The sequence below is a fragment of the Anopheles arabiensis genome, chromosome 3 (genome assembly GCF_016920715.1).
Source record: "Anopheles arabiensis isolate DONGOLA chromosome 3, AaraD3, whole genome shotgun sequence".
Classification (NCBI taxonomy): Eukaryota; Metazoa; Arthropoda; class Insecta; order Diptera; family Culicidae; genus Anopheles; species Anopheles arabiensis.
The window spans coordinates 77,711,001-77,730,591 of record NC_053518.1 but is presented as its reverse complement, the minus strand read 5'-3'; the positions used below and the strand labels follow the sequence as shown (position 1 = coordinate 77,730,591).

At 39.5% G+C, this 19,591-nt stretch overlaps 2 protein-coding genes across 51 annotated transcripts in view; one reads left to right on the top strand and one right to left on the bottom strand.

Moving 5' to 3' along the window:
• Nucleotides 1-14,201, top strand: part of LOC120902649 (dystonin) — a 203,053-nt gene extending 188,852 nt beyond the window's left edge. For 22 of the 50 annotated variants that reach the window (XM_040311572.1, XM_040311573.1, XM_040311577.1 and 19 more), the window contains 7 exons: nt 1,668-1,733; nt 4,870-5,027; nt 8,294-8,448; nt 8,538-8,834; nt 9,503-9,562; nt 9,937-10,002; nt 11,113-14,201. In XM_040311572.1, the coding sequence (XP_040167506.1) occupies nt 1,668-1,733; nt 4,870-5,027; nt 8,294-8,448; nt 8,538-8,834; nt 9,503-9,562; nt 9,937-10,002; nt 11,113-11,257 (947 nt within the window). In that variant the 3' untranslated portion in view covers nt 11,258-14,201. Of the gene's footprint in view, nt 1-1,667; nt 1,734-4,869; nt 5,028-7,590; nt 7,767-8,293; nt 8,449-8,537; nt 8,835-9,502; nt 9,563-9,936; nt 10,003-11,112 lie in introns of all 50 variants that reach the window. The other 28 variants (XM_040311591.1, XM_040311583.1, XM_040311580.1 and 25 more) reach the window with 7 other exon arrangements.
• A 2,896-nt stretch (nt 14,202-17,097) lies between these two features.
• The window catches only part of LOC120902652 (protein patched), a 40,431-nt gene continuing 37,937 nt past the window's right edge, over nt 17,098-19,591 (bottom strand). The window contains exons 5-7 of the mRNA XM_040311597.1: nt 19,307-19,514; nt 18,964-19,235; nt 17,098-18,894 (exon numbers count right to left, since the gene is read on the bottom strand). Coding sequence (XP_040167531.1) covers nt 17,941-18,894; nt 18,964-19,235; nt 19,307-19,514 — 1,434 coding nt within the window. The 3' untranslated portion in view covers nt 17,098-17,940. The remainder of the gene's footprint in view (nt 18,895-18,963; nt 19,236-19,306; nt 19,515-19,591) is intronic.

Genomic DNA, 19,591 nt, shown 5'->3' with positions numbered 1-19,591 from the left:
AACGAAACATTCAACGAATCTTTCCATTTCGGTTGCAAGCATAGGATAATGTTAGAAATGAACAAACTCTTTAGGTATAGCAACGGTTGTCTTCAAACCAAACCAACAAGATGCCAATAATAGGTTCAAACTCACCATGATGTTCCCCTCTTACCACCACCTCCGCCCCATGTTTAATGCTCCCACAGCTTAACGTTACTACTGCCCAACTGCTAGGTGAACAGTTTTATAATTGCTGAAAAATAATGGTGAATTGTTATAACTCCGGGGCAAGCGGCCGCAGCCCTTACCTCGTTTTTGTTTTTTTTTTTTTAATGAATCCAAAGTTACCATACATAACCCTCTTAATTATCGGAAGTTGAAAAAGTGTTTACAACAACAACAACAAGAAACGTTGCTATCAATATTAATTATGGTTAATGGGGCGAAGTTTTAATGCAGAGGGGCTACTACCCACACCTTAATATTGCCACTCTATCCACAAACTCAAGCTAATTTCTGTTTATTAACAAATACCACCGTTCCTGATGATGTGAGAGCAAGAGTCCGGGTTTATTTCACAATCTCTGCATGCCTATATGAAGTTTAATACCGTTTAATAGACGTAAAGTGTCATTTGCTAAGAGCATTTCTTGAAATGCCTTAACCTTACCCGAACCTAATGCGCAGAACCGTTGCGAGTATCCTACGCACTAACCATTCTTGTTTCATCGTTACTTTCTACCGGTCTCTACCGGGATGGAGGAAAGCTTATGTTTCGGTTTATACCCGCCGCCTATATATGCTACACACTAACCGAGAGTCCCTAACGAGTTGCTTTTTCTTTATTGACGAGTTATCGCTTGGTGTTTTTTGGAAACGGAAGGAAGTTGCTGAATTGATTCAAATCTCAAGCATTGCGCTTTTCACTCTCTGCTTTGCGGGGGGTTTCGCCGCATCTTGCAAATCGAAATGGATATTTGCACAAACTACATGTGTGTGTGCGTGTTTTGTCAAACGTTTCATTGCGCTTTGCTACTCTTGTTCCGATTGCAATTGCACCACATGGGCGGGAAAAATGCGATCATCGCTCGCTTTTCATATGCAGCTCTCTCTCTTTCTCTCCCTGTGTATGTGTTGCTCCGTCCATTTGTTGTGTGTTGTTTGTGTGTGTCTTCATTGTGACGTTGCGTGCCGTGATGCTGCTGTTAACTTGTCCGCCTAATGCCTCGCGCTGCAATGCTGGTAATTCTAACAAACTAATCAACCAATTTCTTCCTTCTTCTTTCTTTCTTTTAACGCTAACACATATACGATAATCGTTAACCACTCCTCCCTGCGTTCATTACTCCTGCTCTCTGTCGCATTTGTGTGGCCGTGTTTGCTTGACGAACCGCCCGGTGCCACATATATCAACCAACATAACATCAACCTTCATCTCGTTACACACGCACACGCCATATATCGGTACATGCAAACATGGATCGATACATCAACAACACCCTTCATCAACATGATCATCACTACAAATCGAACATCTTCATCATACACACTCCCATATATCCACTTGGCCGTGTCATTTCGTTTGGGATAATTTTTCGGGGATGTTTTTACGTTCAAACTTTTCAACTGTACTTCGTAAAACACTGTTTGCGGACGCGGGGTTGAAATTTCACTAAACTACACAGTGGCCTTAGTTCTACCACTACCGAACCCGAACGATCCGCGCCAGCACGAAGCCTGCTGTCCGTTGTGTAAGCAGCCAGAATTACTTAGCCTTCGGCAGCTGCTGCTGTGGCAGAGGAAGAAATTTCAGTTCGCCGACCACGGTGGTGGGCCGCGTTACATTTTCCTCAACGAAAAGGGACACTGAGTAGCATGGGAAGGGAAAGCCTGGGATCCCATCTCAGCGTTGTGCACGAACACGTTTGTCTTCAAATCCAATCTTGTGGTCGGGCCGAAGAACTTGCATTACTACAATGATAAATATGTGCCTGCCCATTTTATTGTGTGCGTTTGTTTTTTCTACTACCGTTTAAATCGTGTTCTCTATTCTATAAGCGCCCTCTTCGGCGTGTTTTATTTCACTTTTTGGCTTACCAAGAATTGATGTTTTCTTTTGGTTTCATTTGAATTGTTATGTTTGTTTGTTTTTTTGTTTAGAAAATGATGTTTTATCTTTTTCTATTCTTTGTTATGTTGGTTTCAAAAGTGTTACTAGATTGTTTGTAAATTAGTTTGAATATTTCCTTTCGAGTTTGTTAATGAATGTTGTACTGCGCGAATGTTCCATTGATGAGATTGTTCCGTTTTTAATGTAAATGAATATACGATGATAAACACCTGCTGTGTGTAGAGCTCTCTACTACAACAATAAAGTTGATTACGCGGCGATAATGTGCCCATTTTGCTTAGTAAAATCTTGTTCGTATTCTTTGTTAATTTAATTGTGTACGTATTTTGTGCATTTTTCAAGTTGCTTCATGTATTAAATATTTCTGGATTCTCAATATTGCAATTACAAATCAATACTCAACAAAAGTAAATTTACAAGCAAACCTCCTGGTTGTGTACGTTGAATGTGTGTATGCTTTAGAAATACTGTTTAATTCGCACTGTCCTTCTCCTCTTCTACTCAATTCGCACACATTTCCATACACATATGCGTGCGCGCACTACTACTAGTGCACTACTGTCTTTCACAACAGTTTCAATTTGTTCATCCATCGTACATTCGTTACATTGAAATCTCACACACACACAAATCACTCGCATATACACCCACACGCATCATACGTGCTACGAGCCCCATATACCATCCAATCGAGCACCTTTCAGCAGTCTATCAGCTCGCCTAACAACAGCTACTACTAATTCTACTACTAACATATGACACCGCGTTCTCCACACAAGCGTCCGTCCAAAATTGCCGATTAATCTATGTATTGTGTCGTGTGTGTCCCTCTTTCTTTATCTGTGGTGTCGTAAGAAGAATTTTAAGTTTTTTTTTTCTTGACTAATATAACACGTTTGCTTCCTTTTTGTTCTACGTTGTTGGCATCTGTTTTCTTGTTTTTTTTATTGTGTTCTTGTGTGATATTTTACTATGTTCATTTTAGTTGTACATTATGTAGCGCTGTTTTATATATTATTTAGATTCTAAGTTCGGGTATTAGTGTTTAAGTTTATTCTTTCCATCCATTAGCTTTTTTTTATTCATTTCACGCAAAACTTGAATGTTGTACAGCACAGTTTTACGTTAAGGTTGTGTTTTTTTTGTACTTTTTCCATTTTAAGTTAGAAATTATGTGCTTTAGTTTACTTATGTGTTGCGTTCGTATGATTTCGAAAATGCTGAATAGTATTTTATCTTTGTAAGCCTTTTACTGTTTTAGTCTTTTACTTTTAAGTTTTGCTTCGGCTCGTACACAAAATTGGAAAATGAAACGTAATATAAATAACGCGAAACCTCTCCACCCGTAAAAAGGCATAAGGAACATGAAATTTCATCCATTCTTCCACCGGGAAGTTAAGCTTCCCCAAAGCAGCATTTTATAAAAACACACACACAAGAACTACACTTTATATGATTTCGTTCGTATTCGATAATCGTAAGTGAAACAGAAGCGTGTGTATAAACAATAATACAGCACTTTTTTGGTTGCCATTGATTAATATAAGTTATGACGATTTATATCCCTTTTCTAGGGATCTTCTGTTACGGGACCCAACACACAGTGGGAAAGCACATAGTTTTTAATTTTATTTAGATCGTGTGTGAAGATTTGGTTTTGATTAGTTTGTTTAATTTAAGTTTGTTTGGTATTTTATAAGATTGTAACGCTCAAGAAAATATGTATTTTTTCGAGAAATACTCATAAAGTTGAAAATGTATTTTCTCGAGCGTTTATTTACTATAAGTATTATTAGTTTTAGTGTTGTTTGTTAGTTTTATTTCGTATGTTTTTTTCGCATTTAGTTTACATACTACATTTTATATTTGTTTGTTTGTTTGTTTATTTTTTTCTTTCAATTGTTTTATATTCAACACACTTCCTTACTCAACAATTTAACAATCCCCTTGTTCATTGCTTTTATTATCTACACCATTTGTCCGTTTTTCCCATTTCAATTTCCAAAATCATCCATATTACCTTTTACTGTTAATTCCGTATGTTTTGGTGCTGGTTTATATTTGCACACCGGGAATATTTTGGCCTTTCTTTTTATTTTACAATTGGATAATAATTTTGTTAAAATCATCCAACCTTTTTATATGTTTTTTTTTTTTCAAAATCTTTCACAATCGAAATTTCTTTTCTTCTTCTACTTCTTTATCTTTTTCCTTTGTTTTCTTTTTTTTCTGCCAAACCGTCACCTTTACTGCCACCAAAACGTAAACCCTTATTTAATTCATTTTCCCGCCATTTACATCCATTCCCTTTACACTTCTCTGACCCTCTCACTGCGACCGGTTACATCGACTGATTTCGACTTATTATTTTATTCGACTTCCTTATACGACGTTATTATCTCTATCGAACACGAACAAATTTATCTGCGTGTGTTGTGTGTTTTTTTTTTATTTGTGATGCTGTGTTCATTATCTAAAATGATAATTCATTTCGTTTTACAATCAAAATCAACCATCACACACACATACACACTCAACCATGAAACCAAACCCCTCTTATCCCTTCCCCGTACTGCCTTTTTCACCATTCACGCATTATTACGCATTAATTCACCTGCCTTTCGTAACCATTATGAACAACAACAACAACTACTACTATTACCACCACTGCCCAAAACATGGTAAAAAAAACTTAAAACTCGAACAACAACGAAAAAAAATACCCCTCCAAAATCGTAAATGTCAAACCACAATAGCCAAGGGACGTACAAACATCGAACTACGTGAGCAGTTCATACTGGCCGACGGTGTGTCGCAGTCGATGGCCGCCTTTAAGCCGCGTATGTCTGGCTCGGCCGGTTCCGGATCGAATCAAACCAGCTCGCCGATACCAACACAAGGTCCTATTGTGAAGGTAAATATTTCCCACTCTCTCTGTCTCTCTCTCACACTCTCTCTCTCTCTCTATCACAAAACCAACCCCGTTCTGTGTACTGTTTCCTATTCCTATTTATTATTTAGTCAACATGTTTGTTTCCCCTGTTCAGGCTGCGTTTCCTTGTTGTTACCGGTACTATTTCTTAATGTTTTTTTTCTGTTTTATTAGCTACTCTTGAAAGCTAATGAAGAGAGACAACACTGCTGTTGTTGTCTTAAACGGATTTCTCTATACTCTACTTGAATTGTGCTACTTATTTCTTTTATTTTTTCAATTCTCAATACTTGCTCTTTTACAATTTCTGTTGTTTCTTTTCTATTTTCAATATTTTAGTGTTTTTTTATCATTTTGAAAGAATTGCTCTCTCACTCTTTCAAAACTTGTTCTTTTATCTTTTTTAAAACATTCTTTCCCTTTTATCGACATGTAAATTACGTGTGAAGTAGTTGAAATGTAAAAGTTTTTAAAACATTAATTTAAGAATAGTCCGCAATAGAACAACTAGATCACGATCACTTGTGTATGTGTGCAATAGTTTGTAATGTCAAGTACGATAAGGGTGTTAGCCATGTATCTGCACCGTTTTGACTTGGGGGGCATAAGCACACACACACGGGCTCTCAATTTTGGTGTGGGTTTATGTATTTCTATTGTTTTTGGTTCTGTTCTTTATTCTCCCTTATTGTTTTGTATCATATATTTTGTTTTCTCTTCCGAAGGACAGCATCTATTTTGGTAGCTGACTGTCTTTCGTTTTTCTTTTTGGACGGATAGTGTAAATATGATTATGTTTTCTAATGTTTCTATATCTCTAACTGGCAAAAGGCATTCGATTTGTTTTATTTTATGTTTTGTTTTACTTATCTTGTGTTATTTTTATGATGATGTGGCATAATCATCTCTTGGTTTGAAACATTTAGATGTTTTCTTTACTTTTTTTTATTTTTTTGAGTCTTCATCAATGTGTTTAAATGTTTCAATTGGTGTGTCAATGTTTGAGTGCCTTCTTAAAGGTTATACTCCATCTCAATGAATTGTCAAATGTATAATCGATTGTTGTTGAATGTTGCAACAAATTGTCCCCTTGCTGGTTTATTAGGACCCCGTTGTGATGTATAGGAATCCTCGTTTCTCTCCATTTCCTCCATGAAAACCCTGTTTTCCCATGTTATTAGAACATAAAGTTTCCCCCCTAAAATATCCCTAAAACTCCTCCACATATTTCCGGTATTATCAAGCCCGTTTCGAACCCATTGTTTCCGGTTTGATAAAGGTACGTATGTGACCACTGGCTGGTGTTACACAACCATCCCTTTTTGAATGTTTGTAGTTGAGTATGAGATATGTTTTGATATGTGTGTACAAAAATCGATAGTTTATTTGAGCTGTGTTGTGTTATCAATTTCTTTTTTTTTTTTTTTGGTTCATGTCGTTATCTCCTATGTTTTTAGCTCGCGTATCCTTGACGTGCTATATTACATTTTGCACAATTTTGTTTTCCGGTTCGACTTTGCCTGTTGTCGTTTTGTACTGTTCGTGTGTACTGTTGTTTCTCTCTTTTTGTTTTACTGAATGTGTCTTTTAGCATTTGAAGTTGTTGCGATAATGAATGGTTTACTTACTTCTTCCATTTTTTTTTTATTTTTTTGTTATGCGTGTGATTTTTTCATCTCTTCTGTTTTTGTTTTTGCATGTTTTTTTTCATCTTATTATTCTTTTGTCAGTGTTTGTCAATGCATCGTTCATATATGCGCGTATGAAAACATGTTGCACCTGTTTTTATGTTTTTTCTTCTTCTTTTTTGTCATCTGGGTTTAACCCATCTTGGTTTCGGGGGGCGCGTACATTCGACGATAACCAAATGGGGGGGGGAAAGCTCGCCTGTTTGGCTGCTACACACTTCTAACCACACACAAACACATACATACATACATTGTAATGCATCGCTCGTGTATATGCATCCTTTGCTCAAACAAGTCGTTGGATCGGCTGGTGGGCCAACAACTTTCCTCCGTGTCCTTGTGGCGCTTTCACTGTTTGTTTTAAAATTCTTACAGTTTTCTTACATTCAAAAACCATTCTCCGTCTGCCTGTTTTGCTATACGATGCACGCGCAAACCACCTTTTGCTGCCCGCGTGGGGCACGCAAGTCCTTCTCTAATTCATCCAGCCACTGTTGGGTTGTTAATAAACAGAAACACACTTCCACGTGAAACCTAGTCAACTAGTTCAACTAGTTGCGAAGAAGAAGAAGTATAGTGCATTGTACACAGTGTATGTTGTGGCAGTATTGACGTCTCTACTTAAAATTTCGCCCACTGAATGAGCCTATATCGAATAGAACAAGTCGCATCAACATCTCGAAGACCGTCTCTGTAGGAAACTGTGCCGAAGAAGCGTGCATATATGAAGGGAAAATAAGTAATAGGGTAGAAAGGATGTATTATTTTTCGAAGTAACGCGCATTTTCACGTAAAATTGCCTTCTTGTCCTTTTCCCACCATTATCAATTCTTCCCCCCCGACGTCGCCACTTCCAGCCGATGAACATTTGGCCGAACTGATGCCAATCTTTGAGCAGCTGCGGGCGCAGGGCAATCTGCCCTGCACCTACCCGCTGCACGTCACCTCCAGCGGTACCGCCTTTATACGGGGCGGGTCGCGTTCCACTCCGCTCAGTCCGCACGCCCCACACTGTCATCCGTCGACGCACTGGGTAAGTTAAAAAAAAAAGCGTTTGCTCTCCAGCGGTCCCCAGCGGTCTCTTCCCGTTCGCTGCTGCATCGTGTTTGTGTGTGTGTGTTTACATTCTCTTAATTGTTTTCTTTTAAAACTGCCTATATTCACGTCCTCAAATATGTGTGTGGCCTTTCGAAACAGGGGTTTTGTTTCGTTCGCTGGTTTACTAGCGCCATCTATGTGTGAGAAAAAGCCACGCTACAAGTGATCTAGTGGTTCTAGTTGTGGTTTGTGTATTGGATAAAGTTAGAACATCTGACGGCTAGATGGCGCCACTGCATTTTTGTGTGTGTGCGTTTGATTTCCTGGGTTTCCCCCCAGAACACTCTTCCTCCAGCCTGAACGGAAAAATCCCATTTTCTGTTTTGCCATCAATCCCCATTCAATAAACTCCCCTCTTGAAATAATATTTTGAAAAGCGTTTACTCACATGTTTTTTCTCTCTTTATTTACAACTTCAAAATGTAATTAAAAAAAACAAAAACACCAATGATTAAAATCTAGGTACGCGAACGTTCGGCAAAGTCGATTTCCATGTCGCGACCGTCGCGCTCGTCACTGTCCGCGTCGACGCCGGACTCGCTCAGCGATAACGAAAGTGGAATTGGAACGCCCGGACGCTTCCAGACGCCCAGCCGCAAATCTTCAGTGCCAGCCAGGTAGCTATTCCACACGGTTTTCCTATGTTCATGCTCAAAATGGTACGAATTCTTCTCCTAATATGCTGTCTCGTCCATCTCTTTTACAGTCGATCTCAGATGACACCGGGTGGTTCGAGGGCCAACTCACGCCCTAGTTCACGACCAGCTAGCCGGGCCGGTTCGAAACCACCGTCCCGGCACGGGTCCACCCTGTCGCTGGACAGCACGGACGATGCAACGCCATCGCGCATTCCTACCCGCCGGCTAACGCAAACATCGACACCGCGGCCATCGCGCCTGTCGGTCGGATCCGTTTCGGGTCGCACGGGCACAACCACCACCACAACCACGAACGGTGTCTCATCGCGAACGGCTTCCGGTGCTGCCTCACCTGCTCCGACGAGGTAAGCGAATTGTAGTAATTGAAGTACAGCGTCTTACCAGCGGTTCTCATAGTTCTGGGACACTTACTTGACTCTGTCCTATTAGAAGTGAATCCTTGATCCTATTGGAAGCTAACTTTATATGATGTAAATTAGACCATGTGGCATCTTACTTAGACAGTCCAATTGGAAATTCCAATTGGATTTGTCTAACAAGGGTGCTAATAGAGTCCAATTCCCATTACATTAAGTTCATTTCACGTATGAAAAAGTGAATAAAGTGTCTCACTGCTATACGAACTCCTGGATAACCCTGTAATGTAACCATTCATTTAATAGCTTGCAGAAGTATAAAAATATCAAACGTAAAAGCTGCGTAATGGATGAGATAAATATTGTTAACACCATTTTTTTTATTCTCTTTCTCTTTCTTACATTAAAATGCGCTCTGCGCGAAACAAAATACAATAATCACTTCTGCTCTAAAAAAACGAAAATCAATGCATCTGCTCGGATTGGTGCTCGATATTATTATTATTATTATTATTATTATTATTATTATTACTATTGCAACCATTAATAATTGCATCGCCTTTTTTAAAACCTCAACACCAAACCAAAACACAACAACCAACCTAACCTCAACTTAAAACATACTTATACGGCTTGTGGGTGGATGAATAAAACAGAAACGGTGGCATGAGTCGATCATCCAGTATACCAACACTAATAGGACTACCAAATAGCAGGTAAATATATCGACGGGGTTTTGCACGGGGTTTGGTGTGTGGAGCATATCTATTGCTTTCTCTATTTACCTCCACAATGGCGGAAAAATGGGAGCAAATGGAGGATAACTGGGGTGCACAAAGGGAGCGGGGGGATAATTCTTCTTTCTAGCTAATAATTAATTTTATTTAATTCTCTTCTCTCTTACCAAAAAAAACACTTCTCAAACAAACAATCCTCTAACGTCTCGTAACTGTGCGCGCCTCTATACTCTAAATGCAAAATAAACGCACTTGCAATATGATACACTCAACAACTGCTACTACTACTACTACTACCACTACCGCTACTACTATTACTACTACTGCTACCTCTACTGCAACAACCACTGTAGTCAACCTCGCTCACGGATTCCCGTCCGTCAAACTTCCAATGTATCGAACTCTTCGTCAGCGACGGGGTAAATTTTGAAGAAGAAACCGATAACAATATTTGTGCGATTTAGTTGGCTTTAGTTTGCTTGCTTTTTTTTAGAAAATGCCATAGAACCAGCAAAATAATGCACTGAATTTATGTTGCTGTTGTTATGTCGCTATCTTTTAGAATCAGCTATCATGTGTTTAAAACCAGTGTTCTTTTACTTAATTTTGTGCTGAAATTCAACATAATGTTGTTGTTTTTCCCTAAAAATTGTTTTTCTGTGCAGTTGTTTCTCATTTACAGTCGTTGCCACTAAATATCGGCTCTATTTCATCTATTTTTGTCTTAGGCATCTTTTTTGAAAGCGTGTCAAAATTTTTGCTTCTAAGGCATTTATTGTTGACTGAGTCAATCATTTTATTTGCAAAATTTGTTGTATTTTTGATCCAAAATTATTGAAATTAAGTTAAGTAACAAATAATTACAATTGTTATGCCAATTTTGCGATGTTGGATCCTAGTATAATACAATAGATTTTGAAGAATTTGGCATGTGTTTTCAGGTGCAAAAAATGAATTTATATATTTAAATTTCATTATATTTTGCACACAAAAAAACAATCAAATAACATATTTTTTGTAGTGTTTTTGTAATGTCAAATAACAGTTGTCATAACACTGCTCAAATGCTTTGTGAAATTTATCATGATTCCTGCAATCGACCAAATTAGTTGATTTAAAGGCAAAAATAGGTGCGCTTAAGTCAAAATTAGAGCCACAATTTGGTGGAAACGACTGTTTTTTGTCCTTTTTTTGTGTGATTCGACACCCTAAAGATGCTTTTAACATAATTGAGTTAAAATAGGTTTCATTTTTCAGTTTTATTTAACTCCTTCAACAGTTTGTTTGTCCCATGCACTTCATTTATTAAGTCTATTTTTACCATTGTTCTTTTTTCTTATTGGATTTTTACTAAATTCCCTCAAATCTCTTCTCTATTTGCACTTAACAATCGTTTGCTTGCGTTTATTTCCTCTCCAGTACTTCTGTTCTCTCCTGTGTGCTGTGTTGTTTTCTGTTTGGTTTTCGCTGTTTTTTCTCGTTTTTTTTTCTATTGTTTTCTAATATGATATTTTTATTTCCAAAAATAGAAAAACGAGCGGTGCATCAACACCGTCCGGCATGCAGACACCGCGCCGCACCTCGGTAGAGCCCGGCACGGCACCGCCGCGACCGGAAAGTCGCAACTCCCGGGGCACGACGCCGAGCGAAAAGCGTGCACCGTTCCGGCTGTAAGGAGCGAACGTACTGTTAGTGTATGTGCCAGAAAAGGAAAGTAAGAAGAAAACAATCATCAACATCAGCCCCCCACCAACGGTTTCGCTATCCCCAGATAAAAAAAACAAACACACGAAACACGACCAACGAGAAACAACATCTGATCGAAAAGAATTAAGAAACGAAGAAACCGAACGGGCTATAGTAAACGGGGATAGTAGTAGCAGGTAGTAGTGGATTTAGGATTACCAAACTACAGTGGAGACAAAAAAAAACTGTAGCTTTGAAACGTTAAAAACCAAGGAGAAGGAACAACAGAATTGTTCAGTGAAAAATGTGAAGAAAAAAGTTTTACAAACCCCGAAAGGGTAGGAAAAAAGTGAAGGAAAAAAGTAGAATGAAGTGCATTTTCTAGGCGCCATAATTCCAGTGAACATGCATGTAGGCGTCCTTTTATTTTACAGCAGAGTGTATGTAACAAGGAAACAGCAAATTTGTGAATATATTTTCTATCAAACACAAAGGATGTGTTTTGTAACAAAGGATGATAAAGAGAGGGAAACAGATGTAAAAACGTATTCGCAAACGAAAAGAAACATCACGAGTAAAAGGAGATTGCAAAAACAAAACGCTCGAATATGCAGAAAGTGTTCAACAGCAACGAACAAGAACGATTAAGCAAAAGAATTGAAAAATAGTTTAGTTGCGCAGAAAAAAAAGGTAAAAATCGCCAGTTTTGCCCTTTTTTCTGTCGTGGTTAAGCTTACAATTCTTGGAACTTGAAGGAGGAAAAGGGCACAACCTTTGCAAAGGTTTGCTTTCTATGTTTTCCATTTTGTTGTTTATTATAATTATTATCTTCTTTTTGTTGTAGTTTATTTTTCTACTCTCACTCACATGTTTCTTTCTTCATTCTTCAACAACTTTCTTTTATCTCTTTGTTTAGTATACTTTTAAAGGATTTATTTATTGCCATTCTTTTGTGTTTATAATAACGACTGCTTTTGTTTTTCTTGTTTATTTTTTTAATTCTCTAAACACATCCCATCCCTGTCTTGTGGGATTTTTTTGTTAAAAAAAAAGAAAAAAAGGGAAAGTGTAAAAGATCGCCAGCTTTTACCCTTTACTCCTTTTTTTTTTGTTTGCTTTGCCCGATTAACGATAGCATCGAAAATCGGAAAAAAAAGTATTTCGTGCGATAAAAATGAAAGACTTTTGTGTGTGAGATTTTCTTTCGCCGGTAGCGTTACGACCACAGCACATTTTGGGAACGTTGGAAAAAATCGCCAGTTTTTCCTGTCCCAAACGTGTTATCCTCGTGGGAAACGCTACCGTGCGGGACAGAAGCTCACTGCAGCGCTGTACACACACACTCTCTGTGTAGTGGTTACCAACTTTTCACGCAAAAGTGCAAGTGCAGCACAGAGCGGCTTGGGAGGGAAAACATATTACAAAGCGTAACAATGGTTCATTTTTGTGTTTTTTATGGTTTTTTGAGAAGTTGTAGGACGGATGGTTTTTTATTTGTTAAAATGCATATTCTTTGCAAAACATGAACTATTATTGTCCCCCCTTTTTTAGTTAACAAACAGCGCAAAAAGGGAGCAAAAAGAGGAAAAAAAAGTCATTTAGTTACTAAGAGAAAGCAACGGAAGAAGTGGCGCGGTGTGTGCGGTAGTGTGGTGTGTTGGTGGTTTTTCTGATGATAATAGTGCAGGAATTTATTATTACGAAAAAAAAGTCCCATTTAATAAGCTCCCCCCATTGATCGTGTTCGAATATTGTGTTTGTTTGTTTTTTTTTTTTAATATAGGATGAACAACGATAGTGTGATAGTGTGAAGGTGTGAATAGGAGAGAGCAAGTGAGCAACGCAAAGTGAACGTAAAATAGGGAAACACACACACACATGCCGGCCACCCGCGCCCACTATTATTCGCTTTATTGAAACTAATAGTTTTGTATGTGTTAATGTGTTTTTTTTTTTCATTATTTCTTTTAATTGCTAAACATCCCTCCGTGTTGTTGTTTTGACCACAGCTCTTGCGCTAATACAATAATAATTCCTGCTAGACACTAAACAAGAGAAAACCACGGCGAGACTCGGTGCGATCCGACGCTACCCGGCGGGTCTCGCTCGTATCTTTTGCCCATTTGTAATTATTATACATATAAACACAACTACCACGTAAAACAAGCAAAACAATTTATTAAAGAATAAAACAACAAAAAAAGCGCATGAAGCAGAAGGAGTCGTAGATAATCTCTTAGGGTTTTTTTTGTTTGTTTGCTTGCTGTACGGCGCAATTGTTCAGTTATAGATGAGTAGGGGTTTCTTTTTTAATAAAAAGTCAGAAAAAGTTATACAAAAAAAAACAACGTGCGAGAAACACAACTTTTCCCCCGCAATATTGGGTGGGGCAAAAAATAATAATTAACGATTAACTCTAGCTTATTTGTAATTTGTAACAAATTAATAACAGAATTTAAGGAATTGCGATATAGATAGCGAGAGAGAGAGAGAGCGTGCGAGTGATGCGAGAACGAGAGATGCGTGTGCGAATGCACGTGTGGAGTAGATAGAGCATAGGACGAGTAATTTACATTCTCGGTGATTTGGCTTCTATTTGCAGATAAACAAAAAACAAACAAACAAATGCAATTTTAAATCGATTTTGCTTTAAAACCACAATTAGAAACCATGTGTTTGCCGCATAACAAGCAATGTAATCGAAAATGCTACCCTTCGTGGTAGAGAAAGCAACGCTTAATACAAAAAGAAAGCTATTTGTTAATTTACAAAGGCAAATGCAGCAGAAACTAGCAAAAAAGCAACAAGAATATCTGCAAGTAAAGGCGCAACCGATGAAACCGAAGAAGAAGGAGTGTGAACCGAAGGAAGAAGGAAGACAAACTGTTCTAAAAAATTAATAAAGACGAAACAACAGTTATTAATCAACAAAGATTGTTTTAATTTTTAATTTTAATTTGTGAAAGAAATTTTGAATCACCCTGCGCAAGAAAAGCAACCGTTGCAATCGTTATTTCATTTGTTGCGCGCCATCTGTTGGCGACTAGCTGCACTGTGCATTTGAAAGGCGAGAAAGAGACGGCTCTATGTGCACCAGCTGCCAGCGGTTGCTACACCCTGTTTTTTCCGATCAGATTTCTGAGCTACTAGATTTGGGCGCAGCATCCCAATTAGAATCCGAAAAGAAAGAGACGACTATATGTACCGCCAGTGAGCGACTGGTGCGCACCTCCTGCGAATCCTGCTCGCCTGTTACAAAAGTCGAAAGTTCAAGCCACATTTCGAGCTGCAAAATCGATACCGGAACAGGCGCAGCTGCAGCTGGTACACCTCCTGCGTTGCATGCTCGCCTGGTACTAAAATCGAAATTCGCTCTCGGCGCACGGCGATCGACGACGACGACGACCCAGGGGGCGAAAACAGCAAAATTGAGAGCGCCCACCACGCATCGAATTTCTTTCAAATCCAAATAATCAGTTGGCATTAAAAATTGAGACAAATGTGTTTGATTGATTATTTCGTTTGTGTGTGTATTTATTACTTTTCATTATTTCTTTTTCATCTTCATACTTACGCAACTCAGGATATAATTTAAGAAAACGGTTCGCTTACACACGCTTTGCTTTTTCGCATTTATGATACAATTGTGTTTGTTTCTAATCTTTCTAATTCTTGCTTCCACTCGCAATGATTTTGTTTTCATTTTTCTCTTCTCTCTTCTTTACTTAAATGCATACCCGCTTTTTGTCTTGTATATTTTACTTGCTCGTAGTTTCATACAATACAGTGTGTGTTTTTTGTTCGTTCTGTTGTGTACACGCTACTAGACTCTCTCGTTTGTTTTTTCTTCTTCTTCTCGTTTCTCATTACTCAGTTTTGTTTTATACATTTACCCTACATCCCTGTCCTATTATAGCTCCGGGTTTGCGGTTCCTAATCGTTTAATTAAAATAGAAACATATGGTTACGCGTAGTGTTTCTATTTTAGCAGTCTGCATAACGAAATAAATAAGTTTCTTCCATTACCTTTGTTTTTCCTTACTAGTTAAAACTCATTAGTTTGTTTTGTTGGGTTTTCTATTACCACCTCTGCGTTCCTGACTGTTTTCATATTACTTAGTTTTAACCTTTTTTCAACCCATTTCTTTTACATCTATTAAAACAGTACACAATCCAAATTTTTAGTCCGAAAAAATAAAAAAAAAATCCAAATCCTAAAGCACACACGACGCACGTTCGTTTCAATGAAATTATTAATTCTGTTGTTCGGTACACTTGATTTTCGTTGTTTATTTTTTTGTTCCATTTTGCCCACTAGGCATACCTCTGCCCTGGTAACCGTGCGTTAAATTTAGTATGTATTTCCTTTCTAATTTAGTAATTTTATGTTTTGTTTACCTTCTTTTCATCTTTTAGAATAAAATATTTTAGATTTTTTTCTTTCTCTCTCTAATTTCTCTCTAATTTACATTTTGCTTATCTCAAAATTCCCTTTTCCCTCTCTAATTAGGTGGGTTTTGTTTTCTCTTGTTAGTGTTTACTTACAGTGCGTGTGTTTTTTTTGTTTCTTCCTTTCATTTTGTTACTGTTTTTACTTCTTCTTCTTCTTCTACACTTTCATTTTCACATTAAAAACCATCGCTGGGAGTATATTTTGCTCGACATTTTCTACTTTTCCATCGTTCTCTCCACGCGTTCGTCGATTTGTTCTCTCTTTCTTTTAACAGTTTGGCTTGTGTCTTTGATACTTTTGCGGTATACATGAATGTAAGGGTGGTATGTGTGTGTGAGTGTGAAAAGGACGCTTTTTGTTGTTGTGTATGAAACTTTGTTCTGTGTTTTCGTTTGATCGTTTTCCTCCCGCGCACAAACTTCACTTAATAGAATGATCTACAAATGATTTTTTGTTTGTCAGTTCAGGAATCGCATTACCGCTTCTAGCTTCTACTCTCTCGCTCCCCTTCCTCGCAACACATCTTTTAGCTGAATTACTTTAAACATTTAAGTACTGATTGGTTTCATGCTGACTTGGCGCTTTTCTTCTCCATTCTTTGCTCTTCTCTGCCCTGCGTTTCGCACAATTTACAATTATTACACTTTTAATAGCCCCTTTTTTGTGTGTGTGTTTTGTTTAGAACAAAAAAAGCAAAGCTTCTGTTCACCACAAATTTCTGTTTCACTATCTTCTAAACAAAAAAAATGCTCCAAGAATACTATTTACACAGCATCCTTACGATAGTGAGTGAGTAAATGAGCCTGTAAGTGAGCGATAGTGAACACGGAACAGAACGAGAGAGAAATAAAGAGAAAGAGAGAGATAAAAATAAAAAGAGAAAAAGTGTTTGGAGAGGAGTGAAATAGAACAAAATGTACATCAGAGTGAGCTATGAGCAGATGCGCGAGGGAAAGAAAAGAACGTTTTCATAACCTACTATGATTCAGCTCCATTAGGCAGAGCTGGGTCGGGGGGCAAATGACCCATTTCCCCCAAAACTGCATAAAAGGATCTTAAACAGCTATTAAACAGGTTTGATCTACAATCTCTTAAGTGTGTTTTTTTCCTTCATTATATATATTCCTCTTTCTCTTTCTCTTTCTCTTTCTCTTTCTCTTTCTCTTTCTCTTTCTCTTTCTCTTTCTCTTTCTCTTTCTCTTTCTCTTTCTCTTTCTCTTTCTCTTTCTCTTTCTCTTTCTCTTTCTCTTTCTCTTTCTCTTTCTCTTTCTCTTTCTCTTTCTCTTTCTCTTTCTCTTTCTCTTTCTCTTTCTCTTTCTCTTTCTCTTTCTCTTTCTCTTTCTCTTTCTCTTTCTCTTTCTCTTTCTCTTTCTCTTTCTCTTTCTCTTTCTCTTTCTCTTTCTCTTTCTCTTTCTCTTTCTCTTTCTCTTTCTCTTTCTCTTTCTCTTTCTCTTTCTCTTTCTCTTTCTAGTAGTTACGGTGCATATGCTTTTCTTAACAAACAAAAATACCTTCTTAAAAAAAGAGTACACCCAATAAGAAACATTATCTTCAACAAAACAGCAATGTTTCTTAACTGCACCCATCCCCTTCATTATGCAAAATAATACTTTCTAGCTCTCAGAGGTTACAATAATATCGGTCGGAAAAGATAAAAATCGGGAATCGGGATCGGCTGGGAAAGCAGGATTGGGGAAAAGGGCACAATAAATAATGATTTTTTTGCTTGTTTTAAAACTTTTAAAACAACAAAAAGAACACACCTCTTAACGCGTTATTTACACATACACATTGGGAAGGGCGGTTTGGCATGATGATTGTGGGAAAGACAAGGCTAGGATGGGATGGCGAATAATAATAGATGAAAAGCAGTAAACAGTAATTTCCTTATCGGTGTTACAGTATATGATGCCTACACGTACAACAGAAACGCACTAAAGTTGATTAGTGGTTCGTTTTTGTTTTGTTTCGTTAATTTAATGTTTGAATTGGTTCGTTCGATTGGTAGAGATTGGTCTAGTTTTCTTACTTCGTGCTGCCATAACTATTTTAAGCATTAACATTATTACTATTTTCTACACGCTCCAAAACTTACAAAACCTAAGGATTAGTATTCGTTGGTGTTAATAACCTGCAGGACCCGCTTCATCGTCGTCTTACTCCTCCTCCTCCTCCTCCTCCTTCGCTTCACAGTCTATCAAAGAGCGAGAGCGAGTGGTTAGCTGCTGGCACTGCCCGTGCTACTGCTCGTGGAGCTACTGCTGCCCGTGCTGCCGCTACTGCTGCTCGCCGTCGTGTGCATCATCCTTGCTGCCCGGCCCGGCGTCACCAGCTCCACCTTGATGTTGGCCGTCGCCGTCACCTTCGTGTTCTGGTGGTCCCCCCCGTGGTGGTGCGTCTCGACGGTCACCTCCGGCTGCAGCACAATGCTCTGCAGCTCCGGCGCCTGCTGATGATGGTGATGGTGGTAGTGGTGCGCATGGGGATGGCTATAAACACCCCCGACGCCGTTCAGATTACCATCGCCCATCATGCCCACACCACCACCGGCCCCACCGAGCGAAGTGCCCGAGGAAGGAGGTGGACCAACGGTAACACCACTGATACCGCCACCACCACCGCCCACCATCCCGGACAGTGATCTATGATGGCCCATCGATGATCCGCCGGTCGTTTTCTCGTGTATCGACGGTATGGACGAGGCGGAACTCTTCCACGACTGTGGCTCCTCGGTAATCGTCGTCAGCGACGGCTCGTTGCTCAGATTTACATTGTTGTGCTTGTGGTGGTGATGCGGCTTGGTGCAGCTGCGCGAGCAGGACGATCGTTTGTTGTTCAGCACGATCGGTTTACCGCTCGACAGCTTGTTGATGCGCTTCGGCGGTGGCGACGGTGTGGAAATGCGGTTCGCGTACTGCAGCGGGATGATTTCCGCGCCCGGGCCCACCAGGCTGAGCAGGATGGGGAAGAAGAACAGCCCGTTGACGGCACCGATCAGGACGGCAGACAGCAGCAGCCAAAAGAAGTGGCGCACGACGAACTCGAACGAGGAGGTCGACAGCATAAAGATGGCCAGCGCGGACGTGATGACGCCGTGCACGATCGGGGCGAAGCAGTGCTCGAGGGCGAGCTTTACCCGCCGGTCCCGATTGCCGATCGAGGTGATAAAGCCCTGTTGGGGACAAAAATAGGAATGTTAGAATGTGAAATTGAAAATAAAAAAACAATTTTAGTTACTCACCAGCGCCACATGTACGGTGATGCCGACGCCCAGCCCAATGCTGGCGATCAGTATGACCGCCGGTATGGCCGACAGCTTGATGCCGAGCAGGATCATCACACCGAGCAGCTGAATTTGCATCATCAGCACGTTCAGCACGATCAGCAGCGCGGCCCAGCCGGACAGGAGCAGCAGCGAGACGAACACAAACACCGCCAGCAGGGCGCAGCCGATCGCTTTCAGCAGCCCCGGCCGTAGGTTCATGTACTGTTCCCAGAAAATGAATGGAATGCCTGCGTAGGAGAAACACAGAAAGGAGGTTAAAATGCGTTCACAAGATGTACTACTTTGAGGGAGAGCTCACCTGAGGGATAGTTGGGCAGTCCGCGCGACTCAAACCGGGAGCACAGTTCGCGTATCTGGCTGATCATCGTCTTAATGTCGGCCGTATCGCTCAGCCCATGCAGATAAAACGGCAGCTGGGTGTAGGTCAGTGGTGCACTTTTCGGGATTTTCAGCTCAAAGTCGGACGGTGTGTGAAACCATTCCCGTGGCTCCGGTCGTAAGTTACCCTGGGGGAGAAGGAAAAAATAAAGTAAAATTAATAACGTCTCCAACATTTCAACTAATTAGTTGTGGGAGCTCGGAA